The sequence below is a fragment of the Pan paniscus genome, chromosome 12 (assembly GCF_029289425.2).
Source record: "Pan paniscus chromosome 12, NHGRI_mPanPan1-v2.0_pri, whole genome shotgun sequence".
Classification (NCBI taxonomy): domain Eukaryota; kingdom Metazoa; phylum Chordata; class Mammalia; order Primates; family Hominidae; genus Pan; species Pan paniscus.
In genome coordinates, this window is record NC_073261.2 from 15,518,825 (window position 1) to 15,537,261 (window position 18,437).

At 46.3% G+C, this 18,437-nt stretch overlaps 1 protein-coding gene across 3 annotated transcripts in view; it reads right to left on the minus strand.

The window, feature by feature from the left end:
• The window catches only part of CHCHD5 (coiled-coil-helix-coiled-coil-helix domain containing 5), a 32,545-nt gene that overhangs the window by 3,976 nt on the left and 10,132 nt on the right, over positions 1-18,437 (minus strand). For 2 of the 3 annotated variants that reach the window (XM_063594692.1, XM_003804507.6), the window contains exons 2-4: positions 18,233-18,373; positions 17,982-18,147; positions 15,236-15,410 (exon numbers count right to left, since the gene is read on the minus strand). In XM_063594692.1, coding sequence (XP_063450762.1) covers positions 15,387-15,410; positions 17,982-18,147; positions 18,233-18,261 — 219 coding nt within the window. In that variant the 5' untranslated portion in view covers positions 18,262-18,373 and the 3' untranslated portion in view covers positions 15,236-15,386. Of the gene's footprint in view, positions 1-15,235; positions 15,411-17,981; positions 18,148-18,232; positions 18,374-18,437 lie in introns of those variants that run through there. The other variant, XM_024927639.4, reaches the window with a different exon arrangement.

An 18,437-nucleotide genomic window follows, 5' to 3' on the forward strand; every position in this document is an offset into this window, starting at 1 on the left:
GAGGTTAGGAGTTCAAGACCAGCCTGGCCAACATGGCGAAACTGCATCTCTACTAAAAATACAAAATCTCCTTGTCTCCCTTTTGCCTAACTTGGTCCTTCCAGGTCCCTGACCAACTAGCCAAGCCATTTGCCACAGCTCAGGAGTCCATACTCATACCTACTTCAGGCCTCTTCTCCCTCTATACAAAGTGGATGGCCAAATACACTATTCAGCTCTGATTGCTGGGAAGATTTCCCCTCATGACTATTTTGAGGGCCACCTTGAGTAGGGCTGTAGTATGATAGCAGTCTACTTCAGTGGATAACAGTCTATTTCAGCTCACACCAACAAGGCCCAGGATTGTTCTTCTATCAGTTGATCATACACACCTACCTGAGGCTATGGACATCAGCTGAGTCAATGGCTTCAATGCAACCGAGGTGGATGACCTGGGGATCTGGGCCATGTGTCCATTTAACTTACTTATGTTCTCGACCTGCTCCTGAATGACCATTTCTATCATACTTGAAAGGCAGCTTCAGGTGCAAAGTCACTTGATGCCCCATGGTCAATTTCAAAATCTCTTTTAGGGCCCAATGGTATGACAAGAATTGCTTTTCCAATGAATGGCAAATAATTGTCTGTTACAGAAGGCATAGTCTGGCTCCAGATCTCTAGGGGTCTGTGCTGCAATTCTCCCAGTGGACTTTCCAGAAACACCACATGGCATCTTGATCTACTATGCCTACACTAGCATCACTGAGCCCACTGGCATAGAAGGCAAAGAGCAGGGCAGTTTGCCCCACACCCTGGATCTGCTGCAGGGTCTCATTGTTTGGGTATTATTGGAACTAGGAAATAAATGAGTAAATGCTATATTGCCAGTGTGGTACATGATGCCTCAAAATGCCTCTTTCTTAGCAATAGGGGTGCTTAAGGCACAGCAACTTGTTTCAGACCAGTGGACCCCTACAAATGTCACCAATATGGCAAAGCCTCTGAATTTTAGGGGAGGGGAGTCTTGTCTCCCACCAACTGGCATCTGGTCATTCAGAGTACCTGCCATATTTTGTTCAACCAAGTCCAGCTAGCATTATGTTCTGTGGAATGTCAAGATGATCAGGTCCCTGTGGATCATACTGTGATAGAGAGGAGAAGAGTTACCATAGCACTGGGGCAAGATGGTAAATCTATTCTGCTGCCTTCCCTACATATGAACAAAATAACTTTGAGTCTCTTTACTCATGAGGATTGAAAAGAATGCATTTATCAGATCAATAGCTGCATGCCAAGTGCCACAGGCTGTATCGATCTGTTCAGGTAAAGATCCAGCCTAGCAGCTACAATTTCGGCTATCACTTGGTTAAGTTGATGGAGGCCCACAGTCATCCAGCACAATCCATATGGTTTTTTATACATATGAGCCAAATGGCGATATGATAGGAACCATCCTCCCTGCATCTTTAGTCTTTGATGGAGGTGCTGATCTCTGCAATTCTCCAGATGTGGTATTATTTTTTATTTATCATCTTGACACTTGATGCTTGGACCTGCCTAACATAATTGGTGAGAGAACTAATATGCAAGTTCTGCTACCTGCTAAGTATATCCACCCCAATTAAGAGACCTGGAAATAACTTCAAGAGGGAACTGTGGGCCCACTGGACAAACATGAGACAAACATGAGGCAGGACTCCGCTTATTACCTTGTCTCCCATGCCCACTCTAGGCAGGGATCTATAGTGGCATTTCAGATCCTCTGGTACCGATTTCATGAACCTGGTATTCCATGGCCCTTGAGAAATCTAGGTACTTCCCTTTCTATAGTGGACAGTTACCCTAGAACATGGCTCGGTCCCTTTAACAAAGAGCTAGAGGAATACTTGCTGCATGTATTTGCAGTAGCATTGTGGGATTCTTCCTCGGGGGAACTGGGCTGCCCTTCTGTCAACAGGGTCTGAGCTTGAGAACTGACATGTGATTTTTTTTTTTTTTTTGAGATGGAGTCTTGTTCTGTCGCCGAGGCTGGAGTGCAACAGCATGATCTCGGGTCACTGCAACCTCTGCCTCCTGGGTTCAAGCGATTCTCCTGCCTCAGCCCCACGAGTAGCTGAGATTACAGGTCCCCACCACCACGCCCGGCTAATTTTTGTATTTTAGTAGAGACGGGGTTTCACCATATTAGCCAGGCTGGTCTTGAACTCCTGACCTCACCTGATCCACCCACACTGGCCTCCCAAAGTGCTGGGATTACAGGTGTGAGCCATGGTGCTTGGCCAGACTTGTGATTTTCATTGTGGAAGATGACATAGGGCTCTGCTCCCCAGATCTTCATTTTTCCTGGTTATACAGTCAAATAATACTCTAGGCAATATCCCCCATGGGATGGTGTTCTCCCCAGGGGACTGTGTGGACCATTGGCCATTGCCACAGGTATCTGCGTATCACGGCACCCTGACTGCCAGTCCAGGCTTGCTGCCCATTCCAGTAATTTGTACTCACTTTGTCTCTGATGGTTAAGTGCCTCCACCTGCCTCTGCTATTTCAGAATCCTGTCACTCCCATTAACCCTAGGGAGCCCAGTTCAATGGCATCGTATCTCACTGTCACTCCTAGCCTATGGAGACTCCACCAGTGAGTTTCCCATTGATACCAGAAGCTCCCTCACTAGTGCACTCTACACTACATCTGGGGTAAAGGGCCATGATGTCTGCAACACATTCTCAAATTGTTCAGGGAAAAAAAATGTTAAGAACAGAGAGAGGCCGGGCACAGTGATTTACACCGGTAATCCCAGCACTTTGGGAGGCTGAGGTGGGAGGATTCCTTGAGCCCAGGAATTTGAGAACAGCCTGGGAAACATAGCAAGACCCCTACCAAAAAAAAAAAAAAAAAATTAGCTGCGCATAGTGGTGTATACCTGTGGTCCCAGCTATGTGGGAGGCTGAGGCAGGACGATCACTTGAGCCCAGGAGGTCGAGGCTGCATGATCACACCACTGCTGTTGCCACCCTGAACAATAGCAAGATGCTGTCTCCAAAAATAAAAGAACAGAGAGAAAGAAAAGCAATGAAGCAAATAAAGCAAAATGTCCACAGGAGGAAAATCTGAGTAAAGGAGATTTTATATATATATAACGATTTTTTTTTTTGGCTGGGCATGGTAGCTCATGCCTGTAATCCCAGCACTTTGGGAGACAGAGGTGGGCGGATCACGAGGTCAGGAGTTCGAGACCAGCGTGACCAGCATGGTGAAACCCTGTCTCTAATAAATATACAAAAATTAGCGGGGCGTGGTGTTGCACACCTGTAATCCCAGCTACTTGGGAAGCTGAGGCAGGAGAATCGCTTGTACCTGAGAGGCGGAGGTTGCAGTGAGCCGAGATCACGCCATTGCGTTCCAGCCTGGGAGATACAGTGAGACTCTGTCTCAAAAAATAAAAACAACGTTTTTTAAATCACCTTTCCAAACTTTTCCACAGTAACTAGGACACTTGTGTTTTCTACATCTTGTGTCAAATATGATCCTTAGAAGTTCAGCAGGAAATATTTTTACTAGAGTGGCATGCAGTAGCTTCCAGACAATTTCTGATTACATTCCTTTCTGATTTCTAAATGCATCTGTTTTTAACCTTTTACTTTCTTTATCTATTCAGTCTCCTGAAGGGTGCATATAGTTTATCCTGAAAGAAGCAATTTGAGATTAATCCTTTCAATCATTTTTTGCCTTGTTTTTATTTCCTGTTTTATTCACATCAGGTTTTAATTTTACTAATTCCTTCTAATTTTTGTACCTCAAGAGAGCTCAGACTTAGATAGATCAAAATCTGTTTCATAATACACTCTCATCACCATTCTATACATACCCTGCTTTCATTTATTTTGTGTTTTTAAAAATATTATAATAAACGTGTGTGTAATCAATGTCCAACCTAAGAAGTAGAAAGAATAAACTATTATCTTTAAAATACGGGGCTATGGACTTATCTGCACATAGCACCATTCAGTTAATAACTAAAGTTATGCCACTTTTTGTAATGACTCCCTTTTTACAGTATAATGACTCCCCAAAAACACACTAAATAAGTACACTGTAAGAAGTAATACTTGACCTTACGGTTTCCAGCAAAGACACACCCCAAAATCTCCATGCGCAGTTCCCAGCCGGAGGCCTCACGTGGAAGCAGCTGCCTCTGGTCTGTGTGGGACAGCGCCACCTCCTGGTCGGCGGCAGAGCCAGCATCTTAATTCCAAGCATGCGTCCATGCTAGGAAACGCCCTTGCTTAGCCTTAATTTTGTTTCAAACGTATTTGGGGTGCCATAAGTTTATTTTCTGTAAAGTTTGAGGGCAGTGTAATCATAAGCTCCCAAAAGATTGAAAAATTGGTGAGGACAATGGTGCAAGATGAAAAATGCCCCTTCCCCCATGGTCAAGTCCTGAGTTCCTCTTTTGGGGAAGGCAACATATCTACATTACACGAAGTTCTATGCACATAATATTTATTTACATTAAACTTGTTGGGCTGGGCGCTGTGGCTCACGCCTGTAATCCCAGCATTTTGGGAGGCCGAGGCAGGTGGATCACGAGGTCAGGAGATTGAGACCAGCCTGGCCAACATGGTGAAACCCTGTCTCTAATAACAATACAAAAATTAGCCGGGCGTAGTGGCGCGTGCCTGTAGCCCCAGCTACTCAGGAGGCTGAGGCAGGAGAGTTGCTTGAACCCGGGAGGCGGAGGTTGCAGTGGGCCAAGATCATGCTACTGCACTCCAGTTTGGGAGACAGAGGGAGACTCCGTCTCAAAAAAAAAAAAAAAATTGTTGTTTACTACTGACATAAATATGTTTTCTTTATTTGGTTGATTTTTTTTCTATTAAAATTATTCACGTGTCTTGGATTGAGATAAATGATGTATTTTCTCATTAAAATTAATAGAAATATTTTTTTCGTATGCAGGTTTGTCACTTAGCAGCAAGGTTTTTAGGAATAAATTAGTCATTAAGTGAAGGATAGGTATAACTTCAAAAGAAAGGTACAAATATCTAAATGATGGCAACAAAAGAATTAACATTAAAATGTCAATCAATCCAAGACTAACACATAAAAATTAATCAAAAAGAGTAAAACCTTTTAAAGACCACATGAACTAGCATGATTCAAAGTAATTAGGAATAAATAATACAGCAAAAATAAAAATAAAAACTTGGCCAGGCGTGGTGGCACATGCCTGCAATCCCAGCACATTGGGAGGCCGAGGCAGGCAGATCACCTGAGATCAGGAGTTTGAGACCAGCCTGGCCAACATGGCAAAACCCCATCTCTACTAAAAATACAAAAATTAGCCGGGTGTGGTGGTGGGCGCCTGTAATCCCAGCTACTTGGGAGGCTGAGGCAGGAGAATCGCTTGAACCCAGGAGGCAGAGGTTGCAGTGAGCTGAGATTGTGTCACTGCACTCCAGCCTGGGCAACAACAGCGAAACTCCATCTGAAAAAAAAAAAAAAAATTAAGCTTCCTACAAACTGTTGAAGTAATACATAAATTAATTGTCACAAGATTTCAAACAATACAAAGAGAGTGTAAGAACCCCTTGAATATTTCTCTTGTGATTTCAGTTCCCCTCCCAATCCCAAATGAACTCGGGCACAAACAAGCATGCACAGTTTGGAATGTATCAGCAATTTTCCTCCAAAATGTGTGTACCATGAACAATAGCTTATGAGGTACCTATTTTTACACTTTCTACTTATTTTAATTTTTTTTTTTTAGAGATGGGGTCTCACTATGTTGCCCAGGCTGGTCCCAAACGCCTGGCCTCAAGCTATCCTCCCACTTTGGCCCCCTAAAGTGCTGGGATTATAGGTGTGAGCCACCACGCTTGGCCCTATTTCTACATTTTCTTTTCTTTTTAATTTTTCTTTTCTTTTTTTTCCTTTTGAGACAGAATTCTGCTCTTGTTGCCCAGGCTGGAGTGCAATGGCGCGATCTTGGCTCACCTCTGCCTCCCGGGTTCAAGCAATTCTCCTGCTTCAGCCTCCCGAGTAGCTGGGACTACAGGCATGTGCCACCATGCCTGGCTAATTTTTGTATTTTTAGTAGAGACGGGGTTTCTCCATGTTGGTCAGGCTGGTCTCGAACTCCTGACCTCAGGTGATCCGCTGGCCTCGGCCTCCCAAAGTGCTGAGATTATAGGTGTGAGCCACTGCGCCTGGCCTACATTTTCTTTTTCTTTTTCTTTCTCTTGAGAGAGAGTCTTGCTGTGTCACCCAGGCTGGAGTGCAGTGGTATGATCTCAGCTCCACCTCCTGAGTTCCAGCAATTCTTGTGCCTCAGCCTCCTGAGTAGCTGGGATTACAGGCATGCACCACCACGTCCGACTAATTTTTGTACTGTTAGTAGAGACAGGATTTCTCCATATCGGTTGGGCTGGTCTCAAACTCCTGGCTTCAAGCGATCCACCCACCTCAGCCTCCCAACATGATGGGATTACAGGCATGAGCCACTGCACCCAGCCTAGTTCTACATTTTCTTGTCAACATTAGATATTATCAGACTTTTTAGTTTTTGCCAATCTGAAGGACCAAAAATCTCACTGGAATCTACACTTCTCTAATGGTTAGAGAGATTGCATATTTTTCCTTTCCTCTTTTGTGAGTTGCCTGTTCCTATTGTATCACTGAGGTTTTGCTGCTGTAACAAATAACCACAGTGTCTCAGTGGCTTACAACAAGCATGTAGTTCTTGATCATTTAAATGAGGACTGAGGTTGACCTGTAGCTCTGCTCAGTTTCTATTCTCATTCCTGGTCCCGGGCTGCATGAGCATCATCCTCTAAGGCCACTCCCACAATGTAGAGATGAAACACAAAATGCAAAGCTACAAGACGCATGCCATTTAAAACTTCCGCCCAGACGTGGCATATGTCACATCTTTTCACCTCTCATTGGCTAACACAAGTCTCACCAGCCCGCCCTGGCTATGGGTCAGAGAAGTACCCTTCTCCAACAGGGTATGTGATGAAGGTGGAGGTGGGAATGCTTAACATTGACACAGGGAAAGAGTTGATAACTCTTTATGTGATTATTATCTACTAAACGGTTCCACTTTTTTTTTTTTTAATTATTTTTGAGACAGAGTTTCGCTCTTGTCACCCAGGCTAGAGTACAATGGCATGATCTTGGCTCACTGCAACCTCTGCCTCCCAGGTTCAAGTGATTCTCCTGCCTCGGCCTCCCAAGTAGCTGGGATCACAGGCATGCGCCACCACGCCCAGCTAAGTTAATACAAACATGGTCATCATGTTGGACAGCCTGGTCTCGAAATCCCATTTATTTATTTATTTATTTATTTATTTATGAAATGGAGTCTCGTTCTGTAGCCCAGGCTGGAGTACAGTGGCATGATCTTGGCTCAATGCAACCTCTGCCTCCTGGGTTCAAGCGATTCTCCTGCCTCAGCCTCCCGAGTGTAGCTGGGATTATACGCATGTACCACCACGCCCAGCTAATTTTTGTATTTTTTAGTAGAGATAGGGTTTCACCATGTTGGCCAGGCTGGTCTCAAACTCCTGACCTCAAGTGATCCATTTGCCTCAGCCTCCCAAAGTGCTGGGATTACAGGCACAAGCCATCGCCCCCGGCACACAAGCCTTGCTTCAAGGTGATTCCACTTGGTATGTGATTCTCCTCCATAAACACAGGTTATAAAGTGTTCCCTCTATGAACTGAGATTCTCTCTCTGACTTTGATCTAATATAGACAAGTAGAATGAAAACATGGTCTGGCTGACACTTCCACTTCTGGCATCTCTCCAAACTGAGGTGGCCTTGATACCGAAGAAAGCCCCATGCAGACGGCAGCCCAAGGGGAACAACACCAGGGAAGGCCTCTCCCTGTTAGGAAGGACATTCAGATAATTTTCTTCCTGTGCACAATGTGAATTCATACTTTTTTTTTTTTTTTTTTTTTTTTTTTTTGAGACAGAGTCTCACTCTGTCGCCCACGCTGGAGTGCAGTGGCGTCGTGATCCCGGCTCACTGCAACCTCTGCCTCCCGGGCTCAAACCATCCTGCTACCTCAGCCTCCTGCATAGCCGGGATTACAGGCACCTGCCACCATGCCCAGCTAATTTTTGTTTTTTTAGTACAGACGGGGTTTCACCATGTTGGCCAAGCTGGTCTTGAACTCCTGACCTTAAACAATCAGCCTACCTTGGCCTCCCAAAGTGCTGGGATTGCAGACGTAAGCCACCATGCCCAGCCTGAATTGATAAATTCTTGAGAGATGGGAAACGGCATTCTTTAAGGAGAATTTTGGATATAGGGGACACTAATAGAAACTAACAAAGTGCTTTCATAAAATTCACAGATGCTCAAAGAAAATTTAAAAGTCGAGTTAAGATCCATAAAATATGCATGCCCAGGCTGGGCGCAGTGGCTCACACCTGTAATCCCAACATTTTGGGAGGCTGAGGCAGGTGGATCACGAGGTCAGGAGATTGAGACCATCCTGGCCAACATGGTGAAACCCCATCTGTACTAAAAATACAAAAATTAGCTGGGCGTGGTGGCGCATGCCTGTGGTCCTAGCTACTCAGGAGGCTGAGGCAGGAGAATCGCTTGAACTCGGGAGGTGGAGGTTGCAGTGAGCTGAGATTGCGCCACTGCACTCCGGCCTGGGCAACAGAACGAGACTCCACCTCAAAAAAAAAAAAAAAAAAAAAGTGCACGCCCACAACTGAGTAAAAGACAGGACTGTGATCAGGAAGTGCAGAAAATGTTAAATTTTAATGTCATGGGTTAATTTAGAAAACACTGGCAAGTGTTTTCTCCTTTTATCATACCTTCCCCCTTTCTCATCTTTGCTGCAGATAAGGTCAAGTTCAGGGACTGCAGGACTTAAGGGGTAGGAGGTAATTCCTTCAAAACAAAAATGAAGGCTGGGTGTGGTGGCTCATGCCTGGAATCCCAGCACTTTGGGAGGCAGAGGAGGGCAGATCACTTGAGGTTAGGAGTTCTAGACCAGCCTGGCCAACATATCGAAACCCCATCTCTACTAAAAATACAAAAAAATCAGCTGGGTGTGGTGGTGCATGTCTATAATCCCAGCTACTCAGGAGGTTGAGGCAGGAGTAATGCTTGAACCCGGGAGACGGTCCTTGCAGTGAGCCGAGACCATGCCATTGCACTCCAGCCTGGGCCATAGAGTGATTCTGTCTCAGAAAAAAAAAAAAAAAAAAAAAAAGATGAAAAGAAAACCCTTCTTTTCTCCTGCTTCGCATCTGCAATGGTGCAGGAATCCACAGATGTAACTAGACGTAACTGATGAATTGCAAGAAGTTAGAAGCCTGAAGAATGCAGCCGACATGAAAGGCTTTTATTCATACAGGTGATGTGATCTAAATGACTGACTGCATATTTAGAAAATAGGAAGAGTGTGAGGGACGGCAGCAAGGGTGAAGAATCGCCCCTCACCAGACAAGACTACAACAAAATTAACTGAGTCCTCATTTCAGCTTTAAAATAAACAAAAGGGGCTGGGCATGGTGGTTCACTCCTGTAATCCCAGCACTTTGGGAGGCCAAGGCAGGCAGATTTCTTGAGCTCAGGAGTTAGAGAACAGCCTGGACAATATGGTGAAACCCCATCTCTACTAAAAAGACAAAAATTAGCTGGGCATGCGTGCCTGTAGTCTCATCTACTCAGGAGGCTGAGGTGGGAGGATCATCTGAGCCCAGGAGGTGGAGGTGGCAGTGAGCCAAGATCACATCACTGCACTCCAGCCTGGTCAACAGAGTGAGACCCCATCTCATAAATAAATAAACAAACAAATAAATAAAATGAACAAAAGGGGAACTGTATACCCAGACTATAAAAAAAAATTAAAAAAAATGAAAAGGGGAATTGTATATCCAGGCTTAAGATGGAGTGAGGCCTTCTAAGAAAAAGAACAGCAACAACAATAACAATACCAAACCTTCTGCAGGGGCAGAGTGCAAAGAAATGGTGGTGAGAATGACAAGCTGGGGAAAATAATGCCTGCTGCAATTCCAGACACATTGGGACTTAGTGCTCCCTTTGAGACATCTATATGAAGGTCCATGGCAGCAGGTGGAAGCCCAAGGCAGAAGCCAGGGCTGGAGATAACCATCTGTGAACCAATGACTTATCTGATATTCTCTAGGAAGGAGATCACTGCACAGAGGAGAGAATAAGAAGAGGCCTGGTGTAAGCCTTGAAGAAAATCATTATGTCACGGCTGGGTGGGAGAGGGTGGTGGCATAGCCAGAGAGCTAGGAGGAAACCTGCAGAGTCCATGTAAAGATGAAAGAAGAGTAGAAATGTGGAGGGCCATTAAAAAATTATTCTGACACTTGTTAAAACAGTATGGAAAATTGTACTCAAGACGACTGTCCCTGTCTCACTTCCCACTGCCCTAGTAATGCTTACTGGGATCAACCTCTAATTCTCTGTCCCAGGGTCTGTTTCTGGCGGAACCTGAGCTAAGACGGTGCATCATGAACCAAGGATTATGATTCAAGCACATATGGCACATTAACAAAAGCTGAGCATATGCCAAGCCATAAAGGCTCGACACATTTCAAAAGATTAAAATCATATAAAATGTTCCCAACCCAATTGCAATTAAGCAAGATACCTAAAAAAAAAAACCCTCCTTATGTTTAGAAATTAAGAAATACGACTCTAAACTTCTAAACAATCTGAGGTCAATGGAGAAATCAAAAGAGAGTAGAGAAGGGAAAATAAGGAACAAAAGGAGGATTGAAAGACAAAGACATCCAAGGAGCAGGACTACTATAGGCAGAGATGGCAAGAAGGAAACGTGACTATTGGCTAAGTTACAACAATGCATTCATGGGTTTTTGTTGTTATTATAGTTATTTTATCTTCTATTTTGAAGAATGATTTGTTATTTCTTCACAGTTATGGGACAAGTAAAATTATATATCTTGAAAAAAAAAAAACAAAGTCACGCTTTGTGGCAAATTTAAGTGTATTAGAAAAGAAAGCCGGACACGGTGGCTCACGCCTGTAATCCCAGCATTTTGAGAGGCTGAGGCGGGTGGATCATGAGGTCAGGAGATCGAGACCATCCTGGCTAACATGGTGAAACCCCGTCTCTACTAAAAATACAAAAAATTAGCCGGGCGTGGTGGCGGGCGCCTGTAATCCCAGCTACTCGGGAGGCTGAGGCAGGAGAACAGCATGAACCCGGGAGGCAGAGGTTACAGTGAGCCAAGATCGCGCCACTGCACTCCAGCCTGGGCAACAGAGCACAACTCTGTCTCAAAAAAAACAAAAAAACAAAAACAAAAAAAGAAAAAAGGCTGAAAACCAGTGAGCTAAACATTCATTTCAAAAAGGTAGAAACAATTAAATCTAAAGAAAGAAGAAAATAAGAGAACTAGCTGGACGTGGTGGCTCACGCCTGTAATTCCAGCACTTTGGGAGGCCAAGGTGGGTGGAACACGAGGTCAGGAGTTCGAGACCAGCCTGGCCAACATGGTGAAACCCTGTCTCTACTAAAAATACAAAAATTAGCTGAGTGTGGTGGTGGGCACCTGTAATCCCAGCTACTCAGGAGGCTGAGGCAGGAGAATCGCTTGAACCTGGAAGACGGAGGTTGCAGTGAGCCAAGATCACGCTACAGCACTCTAGCCTGGGCAACAGAGTGAGAAGAGAACTAGTTAAAAACAAATGTACAAAATAAAGTGTCAACAAAGCCAAAAGTAATTTCTGTGAAGATTAACAAAATTGATAACCCTCTCTCAAAATCGATTAAAAAAAAAGAGCATACCAATAACCAATGTCAGAAATGAAAAGGGGGTTATCACTACAGATTCTACAAACCTTAAAAATATACTATGAGGATATTATTAACAAGTTGATGGCAATTTGAAAATGTAGATGTTTGTTTTAGTCTATTTTCTGTTGCTATAACAGAATACAATAGACAGGGTAATTTAATAAAAAGAAAATTATTCCTTATAGTTCTGGAGAGTGGGAAGTCCAAGAGCACGGTGCCTGCATCTGGTGAGGGCCTTTGTGCCACATCATAACATGGCAGAGAGTGTCACATGGTCAAAGGGCAAGAGCAGACCAGTTCAGGTCTTTTTTCCTTTTCTTATAAAACCACCAGTCCCATCATGGTGGCCCCACCCTGATGACCTTGTCTAATCTTAATTACCTCCCAAAGACCCCCACCTTCAAATATCAAAACTGACACAAGAAGAGACACTATGAAGTTGTTGCAGTAATTTAAATATAGGCACAATTTTTTTGCAGCCAAATGCTATCAAGAAGTAAAGTCTCCCCATCTCTTTAATCTCAGCTGGGCTCATGACTGCTTTGACCAATAGAATGTGGTAAAAGTGATGTCTGAAGTTTCCATTTTCACTCTCTTGGACCCCTGAGACCATCATATAAAGAAGCTAGTCTAGCCTATTGTAAGACAGGACACATAGAGATGTTCTAAAGTGTAGTCTGGATCTCCGTTTTGTCTGTTTTAATCACACTTCTTTTAGTTGCATGGCATAGAACCCCACTCAAGCTTACTCAAGCAAGTGGAGTGGGCTGAAAACATCCACCACAGCCCATGGAAACTAGAGATGGAAACAAAAAGCCACCAGGATCCAGACCCTTTCAGGGACAGGAACTTGCAGGGAGCCAAAGGCCTGTGGGATATGACCAACTCAGCATTCCACTGAGGGTATATGATCAAACAGCAAACTGTTTACCATTAATACAGAATGTGGACAAACTCACTTCTGTGCCTGCCCCAGAAGGTTTGATGAGGGCAGTCGCTTCCTGGCGCCGAGCTCCTTGAGGTTATCTACTGGGACATCTAGGGAATGCAGTCTTGCACGCCTACTCTGGACAAGCTGACCTCTTCTTCTACCCGCCTTCTTGCTATCTCTTTTGCCTAATAAATACAGAAAGCTGTGTAAAGCTCAGGGCCCTTGTCCACTAGAGGCAAGGTGCCCCCTGACCCCTTCTTCCAAATATACTCTTTTGTCTCTTGTCTTTTATTCCCGCATTCGCCACCCTTTCTTCAGTCCACCAGGGATTGTGGCAGGTTACAGGAACTGATCACAATTCTCTCTCCACTACCTGGGTTTCCTCCTAGCTCAGACAAATGGTATAAAATCTTGCAACCCTGAACTTACAGGATTTCTACCCGGCTCCTAAACCAATGAACAACTTCCTTTGTCTTGGAGATTAATCCCTAGGAGAGACTCCCATAGGCCAGGCTCATTCTTCCAAGCTGAGCATAACCCTTGGGTATCAAATGGCCAGTTACTCCAATTTCCAGAGGTTTGGGATCACCTCCAGGGAGGAGGGCCTCGTCTGAATGGTGAATGTGGGTGCAGGCCATGGGCATGCTCAGCTCAGCACTCTGGGGTCTCCTCCTCTATTGCATACATGCCTGTCTGCTTTCTATTCTTTAGGACCAGTCCCTACTGGGGAGCCTGTATCAAACAGCAGGAGCCTGTATTCCTAAGAAGCATGAAGAAGCCACAGCAGCCACTGTTGGTACCTGCCCAGATCCACTCAGCATCTCTTCCGCAGGTTTAAGGCTGCTCACTTGATCCCATTATACTCTGCTTACGGCCCTCTTCTGATGGCAGAAGTGAACTTGGCCTATAAAGGGCAGGCCAGAAGTACCAGTCAATGCCCATGAAAATACCCCTTAATGACAGATGGGAAGTTGGTAGATAACACAATTCCCTTGCTCCTTGATAGGGTAACTGGGTTATGTTCTATAAAGTCCCCCACAGGTCCTCAGTGGGACTGAGTCCCAGTTGCCCAGAGTGGTAACTCGCTTGATAATGCACCTTTGATTGGCTGCCTTCCTCTCTATTGTCTCCCTTCTCCATTCCTCTATCAGTGTTTCTGGAATCAAATTCAAATTACCATCTGCACTCAAATTCTGAGTTGGCTTCTAGAAAACTGGAAACTAAGAACAGAAATCCAGTGCATAGACCAGAAGCGGTGGCTCACGCCTATAATCCCAGCACTTTGGGAGGCTGAGGTGGGCAGATCACCTGAGGTCAGGAGTTACAGACCAGCCTGACCAACATGGTGAAACCCCATCTCTACTAGAAATACAAAAATTAGCCAAGCATGGTGGCGGATATCTGTAATCCCAGCTACTCAGGAGGCTGAGGCAGCAGAATTGCTTGAACTCGGGAGGCAGAGGTTGCGGTGAGCCGAGATCACGCCATTGCACTCCAGCCTGGGCAACAAGAGTGAAACTCCGTCTCGAAAAAAAAAAAAAGAAGAAGAAAGAAAGAAAAGAAATCCAGTACATAGCCTTCTAAGCCATACATCCTTCCATGTGGTTGTTTTCAATAATAAAGCCAGTATTTTCATCTCCATTGCCTAATGCCTCTGTTGCCCAGTTGATTCTGAATTCAGCAGGGAAAGACGCATATTATTTATCACCCCCCAAGCCTCCAGAAAACTGAAAGCAGATTTGGAGAATGCAGCCAGGCACTGTGTCAAGTGCTTACGGTAGTGCTAGCTACTGTGGAGGCTGAGGCAGAGGATCACTGGAGCCCAGGAGTTTGAGGCTGCAGTAAGCTATCATCGCACCACTGTACTCCAGCCTGGGCAACAGAGCAAGACGTTGTCTTTAAAATATATATATAGGCTTGGCGCGGTGGCTCACTCCTGTAATCCCAGCAATTTGGGAGGCCGAGGTGGGCAGATCACGAGGTCAGGAGATCGAGACCATCCTGGCTAACACGGTGAAACCCTGTCTCTACTAAAAAAAAAAAAAAAATTAGCCGGGCGAGGTGGCGGGCGCCTGTAGTCCCAGCTACTAGGGAGGCTGAGGCAGGAGAATGGCATGAACCCCAGGGGGCGGAGCCTACAGTGAGCCGAGATCATGCCACTGCACTCCAACCTGGGTGACAGCGAGACTCTATCTCAAAAAAAAATAAAAATAAAAATAAAATAAAATATATATATATATAAAAAAAATAACAATTTGGGGAATGCTAGAGTGGAAGGGAGTGAGGGTCTTTACCCCAGGCATATGCAGCAGAAGTCAGGAAATGGCTGTGTGGCAGAGTTCACAAGGGAGGCAGGGTAGTCTCAACCCTGGGGCACAGCTGCAGAGTCCTGCTCTTCCCAGGCACTTCCTTGGCACACCCGGTGAAGCTGGGGAACAGATGACTCTGCCCAGCCAGCTCTCCTAGGACCCTCTCAGGTATGGATGGCAGGAATCAAAGCCCAGTATACAGAGTCTTTATTTATTGGAAGTCCTGATATCCAGGAAAGCCAGGCCCATGTCCAGGGCTCAGGACTCCATCTGGCCACTCTGCAGGGGAGGGGCGGGGGGGCAGTCATTCATGTCCAGTTTTCCTGCCGTCAGAGGAGTCCTCAGGAGGCAGGAAGTGGCTGTGCCTGTGGAGAAAGTACATCAACATCTAGTAGCACCTCCTCTGTGCCCAGCCTGGGGAGCCTATGTAGACACCACAGAGGGAGACCCTGCAGAGCCCACAGTCTGGAGGGAGAAGGGTGTCGGGCAATGACCTTGGCCCTGAGCCATGTGAAAAAGTCAGCTGTGGTGAAGTGTCATGGGAGGCAGGGAACGCGCCATTCTGCTGTATTTACTGAGCACCTGCCGTGTACCCAGCAGGCAAAACTCTCTGACTCAAGCAGGGAGAGACGGACAATAAATATGTCAACATTCAAGAAATTCGATGAAGAAAATTTAATCAGGGTAAAGAGCAGAGGTGTGTGCAGAATGGGAGGGACATGTACCATTTTGATTGTCAGCCACAAAAACACAGGACATTCTGTAAAGTCTGTATGCCATGCTGCAGGAGATGAGAATGTTTGTGTTCGCTATTGTGTAGACCAGACAACGTGGGACACCCAAATCTCACTGCCCCTAGCTAGGAAGGAAAAACTGTAACTGGGATGCCGTCCCCAGGAAGGAGGGGATGATGAGGAGGAGCTGATTGTAGTTACTCTGAGTGCACTGGAAAGCCGCCACAAGAAGGTTTTAAAGGGGAGAGATGTGACCTAATTCCCTTTTTTTTTTTTGGAAGACAGAGTCTCGCTCTATCGCCCAGGCTAGAGTGCAATGGTGCAATCTTGGCTCACAGCAACCTCTGCCTCCTGGGTTCAAGCAATTCTCCTGCCTCAGCCTCCCAAGTAGCTGGGATTACAGGTACCTGCCACCACACCTGGCTAATATTTGTATTTTTAGTAGAGATGGCGTTTCACCATGTTGGCCAGGCTGGTCTCAAACTCCTGACCTCAGGTGATCCACCCACCTCGGCCTCCCCAAGTGCTGGGATTACAGGCATGTGCCACCGCACCCGGCCCTAATTCCTATTTTTAAAAGCTTCTTTGGCTGCCAGGGAAGAGAAGACTGTCAGGGCAGGGGTGGCCACAAGGAGACCAGAGAGAGGCTGGTTGCTGGTCCAGGGAGGGAAGCAGCAAATGGCTCTAAGATAGGAGGATGGGATCTTTACTGTTCAGATGCCCAAAAAACTTGAAAGACAGAAATGTCCCCAGCAGCTGACTGAGAACAGTATGTGATTGTTAGGTAACGTTTCCTGAGGAGAATTAAGTTCCTTCCGGCTCTCAGGGGTCGTAGTTTCTGCCCTAGGGGTCTGAACTATTCACTTATCCTTGCCTTACAGAAACAATTAATGCCTATAGGGCCTGGTAAGAAGGGCATCGCCCCCATCTTCAGCCAAGAGCTCCCTTGACACAGGCATAGGAGGTGAGCCTTGATGGAAGGGCTCAGGGACCTTGGGAACTTGAAGACAGGGGCGGGAAGTGGGTGGGACATCAGGGAGGTTTTCTGAGAGACGTGCCGTCTAAGCTGGAATAGGAATTAGCCAGGAGATGGATGAGGAAGGGCAGTCCCAGCAGAGGGAAACAGCTGGACAAAAGCAGCGGAGACGTGCACTTGAGTAACTGCATGTTCACTGGGGCTGGGACACAGAGCTTAAGGGGGAAAGAGAGGAGAGGCGGGACCACGGGCCGCAGGGACTGCATCCCACAGGGCCCTGTGGGCTGTGCTGGCATTAAGACCTGGGCTGGTGGAATCGAGAACCATGGAAAGGTTTGTAAGTAGAAGCAGAACATGGTCAGATTTCCTCTGAGATCAGTCTAGGATGATCACCAAGAATGACTGGAAAGTCAAGATGGAGCATGGGGCCCAGGAGAAGGATGGCCAGGTGGCCCAAGAGAGAAGACAGGGCTGCAGGGGCAGAGAGAGGGCCCCAGGAGAGGGTACTCACAGGGGCTGGGGAAAGATGTGACTTTCACCTTTGGAGCTCACAGTCCAGTGAGGAGGGTAGTAAACATCTAAAAGAGCATTTTTCAACCTGTTTCCGTTACTGCCTCTCCTCAAGGAGTCATTTTAGACTTTTGTTCTAATTGCCCAACCATGAAACTTACATATCACAGATATACTGTATATCTGGTTTACATATTAGATACATTTAAAAGAGTGACCTTTTTTTGGCCACCCCAGCCCAGCCCCTCTGCAGTTGCAGATGAGGAGTAGTGAGAAAGAAGAGAGAGGGTGAGGCAGGAGGCAGATGAAGTCAGCCTAGGGAAGAACACAGAGAACCCAGCAAGGACCCGGACTTTTGTTCTCAATGTGACACAAAGCCACTGGAGAGCTTTAAGCATAGGTGTGATGAGACCAGATTTCAGTCCTTACATGCTCACCCAGGCCGCTTTATGGAGGCAAGAAAAGAGGGAGGAAGGGAGACCAGGGAGAAGGCTGGGGCAGGTATCCTGGAGGTGGAGGGTGAGGGTGGTGGTGGATTAAAGCAGGGGCTATATGGGGCAGGAAGTGATGATGTTCTGGATTCTGGATGCATGGCAAAGGCCCGTGTGGTGGTGGGGTGGGGCTGAGGATGACTCCAAAGTCTTTACCCTGAACAACCAGAAGGATGAAGGGGATGTTATGGAGAAAAGAGATGAACTGAGGTGAGCCCCTCTTACCTCCACAGTTGCAGGTGAGCGTGGCAGCTGCACCTGCTCAGCGCACTGCAGGAAGCGGCGCATATGCTCTGCACAGTTGCCCACAGCTGCCTCGTTCTGTCGAAGACACTCCTCGAAGGCCTCAAAAGGCTGAGCACAGGCCTGGCGGATCTGGCGGATGATTGGGCTGTGGGGGTAGGGCAGTTCAGCCCCTGGGAGATTCCCACCCCACTGCCCACCCCCCACACTGTCTCATACTTGCCCACACTCACTGGGAGGATGTGCACTGGGCAATGCTCATCTTAAGGTAGTGACAGTCCCGCTGCCAGGATTCTGGCTTGGCCGCCACACACTGGCCATACTGCTCCAGCTCCCGGCCACAGTAGCGAGCGGTGACCTCTAGGGCCGCCTGCCTGTGGGACAGGATGGGCTGAGGATCATTCCAGGCAGTAGGCAAGCAAGGGAATTCTTTTTATT